Raw genomic sequence first — 13719 nt, forward strand, 5'->3', positions numbered from 1 at the left:
GCGGTGAATTTTCATTCCAAGTGTTCTAGAGCTATGAAATCTGTGTTCTAGATCTATACATTCTGTGTTCTAGATGTATACTTTCCGTGTGTTTTAGTTCTATATTTTTATGAATTCTTAATGAATGAATGATTTTGCCTGGAGGGCCAAATTGTCATGTGAAGCTTGACCAATCCCCAATACTGCATGCACGGTCATTGCACTAACATGACACGGACACGGGACTCCTTGGAAGCCTATGGGACAAACAATACGGGACAGACAAAGCCACTCCTTGGAAGCGGCTTTCACCGCTTCAAAAAACGGGAACCAGGTAGGACGTGTAAATGACGTCAAACTTCACTGCTCTATTAAACCTGCCCAGAGGGTAGCGACTTCAGGTGGTCCACGTGACGCCGTGCGTCCTCTCGGTTGGCGTGCACATAGTAGAGCAGGTAGGCGATGACCATGGAGAACCAGAGGAACATGGTGACCAGCATGGCCACGTCGGTGGTCCTCCTCAGTGAAAGGCACAGGTCCCAGTCCTCGGCCAGCAGCACCAACGGCTTTCCCACTGCCCCTGAGAACAGGGGATCAGACCAAGGGATTAGATCAGGGGTCTTCAACGTTTTCAGGCCGAGGGCCCCTTAGCTGAGAGAGAGAAAGACCAAGCAGGGACACCCTCTACATATCTATACTATAATTTTGCGAATGTCTGAGTGAGTGAGTGAGTGAGTGAGTGTCTGTCTGTCTGTCTGAAACAGCGTTTCTCCTCAGTGGCTGGAGCAATTGATCTGAAATCGCATCACCATTAGCCACTAACCCTAACCGAAGTTCTGTTCAGATTCACTACACCTTCGTTCTGTTCGGGTCATTTTGACCCGGGGGGTATTTGGTTTAAAAAAAACAACACTAATATAAATGTTAACTTAACAAATCATCATGGTACATTGACTTTGACTCAATACCAAACAATTCATATGATATATATGGTAAATGTTTGCATTCTTGCTTTGCTATATCACATTAAACACTGAAAGAGCTAGGCGTTTTTAATGATTTCGCTGAAATTCATGTAAAAAAACTACTTTATTTAATACTGGGCAATATTGCTCATGCTTATAGGACAAAATTAAAATCAGACAATATTTTTATGAACAACATGCCCATTAATTGAATACTTGTGGTTCAACAGGACATCATTCTCACATAGAGCTGAACACACATGTGAACACACATGAACATCACATATGAATATACACTTGAAAGTATACACTAAGACAGAGGTTTTCAAACACTTTGGTCTCAGGGCACCCCTGTAAACATCATTTTCATCCACAGCACCCCTGAAATACAGTGTTACTTTACAGCACCTTATGTTTATGTAAAATAATGTAAAATTTGCCCTAAGATACAATACAGTCACAAGGAAAACTTCAGATAAGTGAGGGGTGAGGGGTGAGGAGGGGAGGGGTGAGGGGTGAGGGGTGAGGAGGAGAGGGGGTGAGGAGGGGAGGGTGAGGAGGAGAGGGGGTGAAGGGTGTGGGGGGGTGAGGGCGATAGGAGGGGGAGGGGGGGAAGGAGGTGACTGTGTGTCTGTGTTAGTATACATGCTTTCTTTTATTTCTGTGCATCTGGGGTGGCGGGGGGGGGGGGGGGGGGTGGGAGGGAGTTGGGGGGTTGGGTTGGGGGGTTTGGAGGGGAGGGGGTAAGGGCGAGGTGAGGAGGGTTGGAGGGGTGGAAGGGGTTAGGGGGTGATTGTGTATCTGTGTTTGTACATGATTCCTTGCATTTCTGTGCATCAGGGGTTAAGTGTGGGGAGGGGGGGTGTGGAAAGGGGGGGGGGGGGGTTCGGAATGGGGCTTCGGAAGGGGGGTGTTAGAAGTGGGGGTGACAAGTGGGGGTGACTGTGTGTCTCTGTTTTGGCATAATACTGTGTATTTCTGTGCATCTGTGCTTCCGGGTCAAAATGACCCGAACAGCACTTAAGGTTCAAAAAATATGAGGGGGGTGTAGCATGGGTGTAGTGCAAAAATATTTTTTTTACATGTTCATCTCAGAAGAATCTTTAAGGCCAGTGAGTTTCAGGTGGAAACAATTTAAACTTCTACCTTTTTTTTCCAAATGAAAATGCAAAACGGGTCAAAATGACCCGAACAGCACTTAAGGGTTAAACGAAACGGGTATTTCTTACATTGATGCTCCTACATATTATCATGCAAGCACCAGTTAAAGTTACTTTCCATCCCTCATATACTGTATGCACAGTGCACATCCCATAACCCACACACTGCACATCATTTTGGAGCTCATATCTTTGAACGGGTAAGGGCTAGTTGTATAAAATGCATGATGCAGATTTTCATCAATCTCATAGATACCGTAGATTCATAGGCTTGTTTGACAGCAGTAACTTGACCTTTCACTCTGTACTTGGTCTGCTCTTTTTCCTCTCTACACCAAACCTATTTGCCGAAAATAGCTGATCTACAAGCTCTCAACGCCTCGCAGCGCCTCGCAGGCGTCCTGAACAGGGTGGAGATAGAGTGTGCCAAAGTTGGTCTCAGGCTAAACGCTAAGAAAACTGAGGTTATCACCTATAACCTACCTGATCACTCACCTCTGACAACAACAGAAGGAGCTGTGTTGAAGGAAGTCAAGGACTTCAAGTACCTGGGCGCATGGGTCGACTCAACTGAGAAAGACCTTAAAGTAAGGAAGGCACTCGCTTGGAGGGCCCTGAACGGCATGAACAGTGTATGGAACTCTAACCTCCCCCGCCAAATCAAACTTAGCTTCTTCTTTGCAACGGTGGAGTCTGTTCTCCTCTATGGCAGTGAATGCTGGACCCTGAAGCCAACCCTGCAGAAGTCTCTAGACGGGTGCTACACTAGAATGTTGCGTGCAGTACTCAACATCAACAGGAGTGCACATGTTACAAACGAGAGCCTGTATGAGGGAATACCAAAGGTAAGCGAGAAAATTGCCACCAGAAGAATGAGACTAGCAGGACACTGCCAAAGACACCAGGAGCTTCCAGCCAGCAAATTGGTACTGTGGGAGCCAACACACGGGCACCGGCCGCGAGGACGTCCCACAAAAACATACGTGGACATACTCAAGGAAGACGTAGGGACACAGAACACCAATGAGCTGGCCAGATGTATGGAGAACCGAGATGACTGGAAACAACGATGGAGGGCTCGTCTGAGGACGACCTAGATAGATAGATAGATAGATCATTGCTGCCAGGCAGACACCTTGTATCTCTGTATTTAAACTAGTTTTATGTTTTGTAATGTAATGCTCTACTTTCATCATACACACAATATCATTGAAAATAGCACATAGGCTATAGTCAATGTGTGTTGTCTGCTATTTTCACAATAGAAAACCAAGTCATGTATTATTAGTACTTTTCTTTTAGATGTAAAGGAAAACGAAGCCTATCCTTACCTCCCCCTGACCTTTCTATTGTACATACCATTTATTTTGTATTGTTTTACCTTTTTTTACTTTTTATTTGTCTGTCATTCTATGTTATACAAGTTAAAAAAGGACCCAAATTCAAAAAAGCTCAATGCTTTCTTTTCCTTTAGTTGACCGTGTACCAGCTCGGTACTGTCATGAAACATTTCCTATGAAAACTTCTAATCAAGTCTTCAATCAATCAATCAATCAATCAATCAATCAATCAATCAATCAATCAATCAATCAATCCATGTACCGCCAACTTTATTGTAGTTTGGTTAACATTGAGACAGACATACAATTTATGGATTTGTAGCTTTAAATGCTTTCTTCTGTTTTTACTTCTAAGGATTGATAATTTACCCAGATCAGGAAGGTCAGAGGTCAGGCAGATGACCTCGGCCAGTGAGGAGGGGTCCAAATCCAACTGGGGCATCGATAACTGGCAGGGAGAGAGTGACATTTTGACGTCATTACATCTATCTATAAATGCGAGAAATCTCTGTCTGTCTGCGTGTGTGTCTGTCTGTAATCCGCGTATCTCAAGAACCGTTCGTCCCACCGGCTTCAGATTCGGCACGCGCGTTCCCCGCCGCGGCACGGAGTGCAGTGCCGGGTCTCGACCCGACCCGACGCGCGGTTTTCCCGAACCGGCGAGAAACGTTCGGAATCTCCTTATGCGGGGTTGATTGTTGACATCAGGCTGTTCCGGAGGAAATTGGCGAAAGCTCTGACTCATTGTGACATCACTTCATAAAAGGCTCTGACATCACGTACGCCACATGAGTCAACAAAAAATCTCTGTGAGTGTGTATGTATGTATGTAATCCGCGTATCTCGAGAACCGTTCGTCCCACGGGCACGCGCGTTCTCCATATGGGCATAAAATGAATGCCCCCATATGAGAATCGTTCGTCCCACGGGCACGCGCGTTCTCCATATATGGGCATAAAATGAATGCCCCCATATATGGGCATAAAATGGATAAAGGGACACAGACAGACAGATTCAGAGATCTCCATATATGGGCGTGAAATGGACGCAAATAGACAGATATCTCCATATATGGGCATATATGGGCATAAAATGGACCCAGAACTATATGGACGCAAATGGCATATATGGGCATAAAATTTACGCAGAATCAAAAAGATCTCCATATACGGGCATAAAGGGACACAGACAGACACACAGACAGACGGATACAGAGATCTCCATAAATGGGCATAAAATGGACGCAAATGGCATATATGGGCATAAAATTTACGCAGAATCACAAAGATCTCCATATACGGGCATAAAGGGACACAGACAGACAGATTCAGAGATCTCCATATATGGGCGTGAAATGGACGCAAATAGACAGATATCTCCATATATGGGCATATATGGGCATAAAATGGACCCAGAACTATATCTGCAGTGATCTCCATATATGGACATAAAATGGACGCTGACAGACAGACAGATAACAGATATCTCCATATATGGGCATAAATGGACACAGGCAAACAGATGGTCAAAACGGGTCCTATGACAACAGGTATAATGGGGTTTGCATTAAAGGGCGGGGCATTCATTCCCTATTTACATTGTTCCGAGTTGGCCAGGTCGCCGACTAGACGCTGGGCCGCCCGAAGGGCGGCCCAGCTTCTAGTGTTGTATAAAGACAGATGTACATAATTATACAGCAGATGTCATTGCCTACTCACACACACACACACACACACACACACACACACACACACACACACACACACACACACAGAGTCACACACACACACACAGAGTCACACACACTTGCAGTTTGCAGTCACAGTGCCAGGGGTTGTGCGTGAGGTTGGCATGTGCCCTCAGTCCCCCCACTGCAGCCGGGTCCAGCGTAGAGAGCTGATTGGACGACAGGTCCAGGAAGCGCAGCGAGGACGCCAGGCCTCGGAAACATCCGGCCTCTAGCACGGCGAGCTGGACAGATACGACGAAGGGCGTGAATGAAAAACAACAATCTGCGTGATGATGTCGATCACAAGTGAGATTTCATGTCCAAAATGAACTGGCACCCTGAATCCAGTTCAGTCAGACAACTCATACAATACAGATTGATGCTCTGCACATTAGCGGACAACTATCTAAGAGCAGATCCGGGGCATCAATTGGGTATGGCAGGGGTATGCAGCTGCCATACCCTGGGCCCAGGGGGAAAAATAAGTTACTTTTAAATATAAATCCATGAATGTCTCTTTGTCTATCTGTGCTGGTTATTGTGCTGTTAAATTACAGTAAACATAACTACAAATGCAAAATTTAACAAAATGGTCACTTTAACATGGTATTATAATAATATTCTCCACACTTTTATTCTCCCCATCTTGACAAAATGGTATATTACCAGGTTCCGCAGGTCAGCTAAACAGGTGCAATTCATTGTTAATTGTGGCAAAATGTACTTAAAATAAATGTATCATGCCTGTTGCTAAGGTATGGCAACATGACTGGTGTCTTGCACGCTTTTGAAGGCGCGCGTGCAAGACACCAGTCATGTTGCCATACCTTAGCTTTTTCTGAACTGTCGCCACTGGAGCAGATTGATACCCCAAGGGGATATGGAACCCTTAGGCCGGAATTACACATTAAGCAAGACACCAGTCATGTTGCCATACCTTAGATACATTTATTTGTACATTTAATTTTACCCCTAGTTTCTACAGTTTCTTGGGCTGTATATGGCAGCCTGGAACGGTTGTTCAAGTGGGGAGAATACAAGTGTGGAGAATATAATTATAATACCTTGTTAAAGTGACCATTTTGTAAAGTTTTTCATTTGTAGTTGTTTTACTGTAATTTAACAACATAATAACCAGCTCAGATAGACAAAGAAACATCAATGGATTTATATTTAAAAATAACTTTTATTTTCCCCCCTTGACCCAGGGTATGGTAGCTGCATACCCCTGCCATACCCAATTGACGCCCCTGGCAGGCGGCACTGCCAGGCTGCCGGAGGAAAGTGCAATGACCATCGATTTTCTCAGCTGCTTGAGACAACACATGCAACACATCCAGAGGTGTCGCACCAAATTCTGGGCCCTGGGTACAAGGATTCACTGCACCCATCATGCGTGTAAACCTCTCAAGTATATCTGCCTGAACTAGCTCCCAGGCCATACACATCCTTTCAGTCATCAGTGATACAGAACTGGATTTGTGTGCCACGGGAACCATTTTCTTTCATGTGCGCACCTGGTTGTGTGACAAGTGCAGTTCAGAGAGCAGAGGGAGTCCAGAGAACGAGTCCCCAGACAGAGAACTCAGCAGGTTGTGATCCAGGTACAGACGCTTCGTCTGGCTGGGAAGCTCAGCAGGAATCTGAGGAACCAGGCTCACACACGCACGCACGCGCGCACGCGCGCACGCACGCACGCACGCACGCACGCACGCACGCACACACACACACACACACACACACACACACACACACACACACACATACGATGGAAGACCGTTAACTTATTGTCCAGATCCTTAAAGGGGAAGACCACCCATTTTCAATATTGAGGAGTTGTGCGGAAATAAAATAAAAGGTTACCCCTCTTCTGTGTTGCCTAGAACTGGAGGATTGATTTTGGGGTTTGTATTGTAAAGTACAATGTTTGATGTCATCAAGTTGTAATTTGCAATGCAAAACCCAAAATCAATCCTCCAGTTCTAGGCAACACAGAAGAGGGGGAACTTTTTATTTATTTCCACACAACTCCTCTAAGGTATATTAATGACATAGTTCAATATTGAAAATGGGTGGTCTTCCCCTTTAACCATGGGGTTTCCTTTTTAGTGAGAGTAGGTTGGCCATCCCTTGCTGAGAGAAGAACCAGGCACTGGTACCAGTTTATTTCTAAGGCTATCGATGGGAAGTTACCACCCTATATCACTCTACTACTTGACTGGAAAAACATAACTTGCCACACTTGAGGTTCCACCTGTTCAGTTCGAACTATAGGTAAATCAGATTTGCTTTGCTTTGATGCTCTTGTTTCATGGAGCACTCTACATGCATGCTAAAAATCAATGCTCCAATATCCTATGGTCAATTTAATAACATGCTCTTAAATCTCCCTACCTCAGTATGCAATTGTTTTTAACCTACTAATTCTCTATGAGAACAATTGTATTTCTTGTTGTTGTTGTATATTTGTATATGTCTTAATTGTTGATCTTTGTGTGTGTAATCTCGTCAGCATTGCATTGGTGTTTGTGTCACATTAATTAATAAACACACGCACGGAGCACATGCAAAAAAGCAGTCCATCTGTAACCAGGTGTGGTTATTTCATTAAAACCATTGTTGGAAAATGGAAATAAGGAATTTAATTTCTTCATTCTATGTGTACTGTGCAGTGTGCATGCATGGATATGCTATTCATTATCTGGGTTATGCCGGCAGTGGAACTAAAGCAGAAAAAAAAAAACATTACTAATATCGTGAGTAATATCAATATCGAGGTATTCAACGACGTTAGCGAATATCGAAGCTTTTCCCTAACATTTGCTCAGTCTTATTTGTAATCAAGTATCACCGTCGGCCCTCCCCCGAACACGGGCCAATTGTGTTGGCATAGACGCCCGACAAAGCCGGATGCACCACAGTTGATTGGAACCCACAACCTCTGTGGTGGCGTCTCACCTGTGTCAAGCCCAGTCCACTGCAGCGGACAGTCAGCCCTCCATCCATTGATAAGGAGTGGAAACAGCCATTAGCATCCTTGGTTACATCGCTGCCACCTCCATGGTGCCAAAGGGCAGAACTTGATGATGATGATGATGATGACGACGACGACAACGACAACGACGACGACGACGACGACGCTGACGACGGCGATGATGATGATGATGATGCCATTGCCAGGCCAGACAGCAGAAGAAACAGAAGCAGAATCCTCAGGAAGTGCGCCACAAAGGAGACAAGCATCCCCTGCATCACATGGTGAGGCATTGTGGTATATATTGGATTCTGGATCACTCAGATTCAGTCAAACGGGGAAGAAAAAATTACCAGTTCTGTGGTTTTCTGTTAGGCTTGCTCGGTTTTGCTGAATCTCATTCAAATCAACAGCATCTCTGAAGCATCAGCTGTGTGGCACACAGCTTGACGTGTTGGTTTCAAATATGTGCCAGCAGACATATAACAGTAGGTCTACTCTGTCAGATGCTAAAATGGCAGCGTTGCCACATCCATGGAAATTAAGAGACCTGCCTCATTCTGTATGTCAAGTGGTAGGCTATGTATGTCTCAGTGCTCAAGCCAGGCAGTAGACAGTTTGTTTTTTTCGTTTATCAAAATCTCTGTCCCATTTCCTCTGAACTCGTCCGTTCAGTCGCAGCCTACTGTAGATGTGGACGACAAGTTTCTGCCGCGGCAACATCGTTCAAGCTGACGTCATGACAACTTTCCTTACAAATTCCATGTGAAGGTTCTGGAGTGGACGACGACCAGACTCCTTTTTCAGATGTGTGTGTATGTGTGTGAGTGTGTGCACATGCGTGCGTGTGCACGGGAGGCGGTCCAGCGACTTAAATGTCAAGTGTGACAGCTGAGGTCTGGTGAGGATGCAGTCGCCCTGTAGAGAGATCAAAAAGAGAAAATGTCGAGCTTAACAACGCCCTTCCACCCTGAGCACCAGCGGGCGCCCTGTGGTTCAGAAGGGATGCTCATGCTGAGTGCAGTGGCAGGAGAAGTTAAAGTAGCATACCCCACGTAACCCCTGTTACGTAAGTACTAGTTCGGTATTCAACATTCTTGAGTAAAAGTCAGCGGCGGCTCCTTAGAATTGTGACTGGGGGGGCTATGGGGGATCTGGCTTTTTTAGAGCGGGAGCAAATTCATTTTGGCAACAAACAATAATGAATAGAACTAATATGACAAACGTGATTCACTCGCACCTAGGTTATGGATAACTGAACAGACCAGATCATTGGCAGTTGCAGCTCCAAATCTGAGGACTGTAGGTGATCGGATAGGCTTTTTGTGAGGCTGAAGATGCTTTCCAGCATAAAAAAAGTATGTTTTTATAGTATGGTTTACATAGAAGTCAGTCAATTGTCTTTCACATATGCATATACATTTTATTTATTTATTCCTTAAATATTTTTCATCAGTATTGGGTTTGTGGGGTGGGGGGGCTTAGGGGGTGCTAAGCCTTCATCAGGGGCCTTCCTCAGGGGCCCTTCATAAAGCCCCCTCTAGCCCCCCCTCAAAAATGCATGCAGTATGTCCCATTTCACAGGTTGGTCATGCATACAAATCTTTTTAACATAGCCAAAGTATACATATACAGTTACCACTGATACTGAGATGTTGGAGGGAACTCTGTCTGTACTGTGATTTTTCTTTTGCCGACCAGTTTCAAATAAAACACCATAGAAATGATCATAACATACATGTTCTTGAGCAGAAATGTGATCTTTCGATCGCTTGTCATTCTGTTTCACTCCCAGCAGTGTTGTCTGTCTTCCATTAAAAACAATAAAATACAATACACTATGAAAGAGGACATTAAACTGATCTAATGTCAATCAGTAAACCAGAAGTAAAACATTAAAATCAATCATTGATGAATCATCCATGTCTGACCTGCTCGATGAAACACCGCAGAGAGGATTCACCCGTCCAGCTGCATCATCCGTCCACTTTCTGCCAGCGGGTTCATATGTATCACTGTTGGAGAGAGAGAGAGAGAGAGAGAGAGAGAGAGAGAGAGAGAGAGAGAGAGAGAGAGAGAGAGAGAGAGAGAGAGAGAGAGAGAGAGAGAGAGAGAGAGAGCCCGCCTTCTCACCAGTACCCGCTCCAGAGACCATATCACTCCTGTCCTCCACGACCTACACTGGCTCCCTGTCATACAACGCATCCACTACAAAATCCTACTAACCACCTTCAAGGCACTCAATAAACTGGCTCCCTCCTACCTATCTGACCTTATTCATCCCTACGTCCCAACCCGATCCCTCAGGTCCAGTGAAGCCAACCTCCTGGAGGTCCGCAAGGCCAAGTACCGCACCTGGGGGGACAGGGCCTTCTCTGTCTCTGCCCCCACCCTCTGGAACGCTCAAAAACCCACCTCTTCAGGATAGCCTACCCCAGCTGAGGTCTGGAATTTATGCCCAGAGTCCCCGACTGACTTTTATCTTTTTAATTGTTGAATTTACTGAATTTACTGTTTTTATTCTAATAAAGTTGTTTTTTCCTTTGTTGTTCAGTGCTTTGGGTACTTAGAAAAGCGCTATATAAATCCAAGCTATTATTATTATTATTATTAGAGAGAGAGAGAGAGAGGAGAGGTGGGGTGGGGTGGGGTAAGAGAGGGGGTGAGTTGGAGGATGCAAGAGAGATTGAGTTTGAGTTAGATAGTGTAAATTGGTGTAAAACACAAATTAGATAAAGAGAAAAATATAGAGAGATAAAGGATGAAAGTCAGAGAAAAGAGTGGGTAAAGGAGAGAGGGCATGGATTGGTGACTTCTAAACCAGATTGGTATCAAATAATTGAAAATGCTCACGTTGACAGAGCTAATACTTCCACAATGCAGATTATGAAACCATGGGATACATTTCTTCCCCTCCCTGAACCTTTAGCGTTCTCCTTTTGATTTTAGCTCTTATTTAGTCTTATTGCTGGCACATTAACAGAACGGGTACACATTATTGTGTATCATTATTTTATGCTTTAACTATTGAAAAATAGCAGATAAGCTCACAGCGAGTGCCGCGCTGCGAGCTTGTAGATCTGCTATTTTTGAAAAATCATGAACATTAGAATTTTGACCCGATTCTATAAGTGTCTTTTGAATCCTTCTAAGGTTTTTTGAAAAACCTTTTCCATGTCAGCAATCTGGCTTAGCCATTGTCAAAGAAAAGGTCCTTTTCACTTAACTGGAGCTCAGATAGTCTGTTCTTGAGAGACTACTATGTCAGTGGTTCTCAAACCTTTTCATGTGAAGGACTCCCAAAATGATATTTATTTGGCCACGGACCCCCATTCAACATATTTAGTTCCAGGGACCCCCCAGAAGCAAAATTTGAGTTACAAACGTTCACTTTGAAAATACATATATTCAAAGATTTGCACACATTTTCACGACTTCTTCAAAAATAGCAGATCTACAAGCTTGCAGCGCGGCACTCGGTGCCGCGCTGTGAGCTTGTATATCTGCTATTTTTCACTGGTTAAAGCATTCAATAGTTCTAGGCCTAAATGGGTTAAGGGAAATATTTGACCGTGCTTTACTACTTAAAGCAGAACGTTTTACAGAGACCTTCTAACCTGGGCTGATCCTCTAATGTAGATATTTCTGATCATGTCCTGCCTTGTTGTCACTCCTAGTGAGAATCATAGTGTCCTAAATCCTGCCTCCTCCTGCGTTTTCATCAGTAGCCTACCACTGTGCCACCGTTTCCGAGCTGAGATCCTACATTGTATGGTAGATCACTAGACTGTTATGAAATACATACCGGTATGTCCATTATATCTGTTGTGTCTGGCTGCTGTGATTATTATTATTATTATTATATGACTTTATTATTGAACTCTTGTCATTCATGATTTTATGGTCATTTCAATGTTTGTTCCCATTTAATGGAATACTGACCGGTTCATTGATCAATTTTGGTGATATAGTGGTCCAGGTGATGGGAGGAAGGTACCAATGATCTAGTGTGGGTTGTTAACTACTGCATGTACAGTAGTATGCATGATTTGAACATGCAACCTAAACTTGTTTATCACAGTAGTGCAATAAAACCTTTTTTGAGCGGTGGTCTCGCCGCTCCTGTGTTTGGCTTTCGCTATCTGTAGCTGGCCGTGTCTGTAGCCTGCCATACCTCTCCTGACTACACACACACACACACACACACACACACACACACACACACACACACACACACACACACACACACACACACACACACACAGCAAGGGGTCAATCGGTCAGGGGCCATTGAGGTCAACACAAGCCCAGAAGAGACCAGACCAGAGACACACGCGCACGCACGCTTGAACACACACACACACACACACACACACACACGCACACACACACACACACACACACACACACACACACACACACACCCTCCCACACACACACATAGAAATTTCACTAGCGAGAGTTGGATTAGATCATTTTAAGGTATTTGTACTTGAGTATTTCCAATAGTTTTACTTCTACTACATATACCTCAACCCCTGCATGTACCTCAAGGTGCCCAGGCCTCCACCGCTCAGTTCACACAGGTGTGATTTAGAGATCATGGCAGCAGTGGGTGTAGAGCAGACCTGGGCATTGTACGGCCCGGGGGCCGCATGCAGCCCTTTGGTTCACTCTGACCGGCCCGTGTACAAATTAAACACAAATTTTACCTCATGCATGGACTAAAGCTGCATTGCTTTTATTTTTTTAGTCACGTACATATGGACGCAATGCATAATGTACATCAGCATGTGTGCGTGATCATTGGATGTTGTCTCAATAACAAGCAGGTAGTCAGACTGGTCACGTCAAGACGACCTGCCTTACCTTACCCATCAAAATGGCTAAAGTGGCTAAGGGTCGATTCACACTCTTATAAAGAGCCTAACTTATTTCGTTTTGGCACTGTCCAGACCCAAATATGGGTTTCCCTCCCGGTTCGGGAGAGCATCAACCGACTAAACTCGGCTCAGCGGTGATGCAGAAATGTAGTGACCTCCCGACTTAATTTCGGTACTCAGCGGTGTCTTCTCATTAATTCAGCCCGGCTCCAAGTTCATATGTTCGGCTGTAAAGCCAAAGAAACAGCGGTCGTTTGGGAGGGAGACACGCCGACTTCCAAATGCTAGGCAGAAGAAGTGTGTTTTGAGTTAATGGAGGAAAGGTCGATGTTGTAAAAGAGTCCACAGCTAGAAGTACATGACCTTAGGGATGCCAAAAGTGGCCACAAGGGGGCAGAGTAGCAGAGCATGACACTGAGGAGGGATTTTGCTTATTTCTCATCGTGTGGTGGTTTATTCCTAAACCAGATGGTCACTATACTGACTTGTAAAATGCATTGCACTTATGAAAGGTAGTTATTGTTAAACATAGCATAGCTTTTCTGACTTAGGTACATCTTTGTGTAAACAGAAACTCCAGGAGCTCACAGTGGAAAGTGGTGTGAAGAAGTATCCCCGAAAGCCTATCATCTCCCCTCTCCAAGGGTGATTCAAATAGGCAGACAGACCTTTACTGATCCTGGGAGACA

At 44.6% G+C, this 13719-nt stretch overlaps 2 protein-coding genes across 2 annotated transcripts in view; one reads left to right on the forward strand and one right to left on the reverse strand.

The window, feature by feature from the left end:
- Window positions 1–13719, forward strand: part of LOC308283962 (histone H3.2) — a gene marked incomplete at its 3' end in the record, with an annotated part of 144177 nt that overhangs the window by 102012 nt on the left and 28446 nt on the right. The gene's annotated exons all lie outside the window — the stretch shown is intronic.
- Window positions 351–8179, reverse strand: LOC308283048 (leucine-rich repeat-containing protein 3-like; the record flags this gene model as incomplete). Its single annotated transcript, XM_080723435.1, has 5 exons — window positions 351–559; window positions 3814–3892; window positions 5251–5415; window positions 6691–6816; window positions 8132–8179. The coding sequence occupies 5 exons, from the start codon at window positions 8177–8179 to the stop codon at window positions 351–353; spliced, it is 627 nt and encodes a 208-aa protein (XP_080579561.1).

Source organism: Nannobrachium achirus (genome assembly GCF_963921795.1).
Source record: "Nannobrachium achirus genome assembly, chromosome: 4".
Lineage (NCBI taxonomy): Eukaryota > Metazoa > Chordata > Actinopteri > Myctophiformes > Myctophidae > Nannobrachium > Nannobrachium achirus.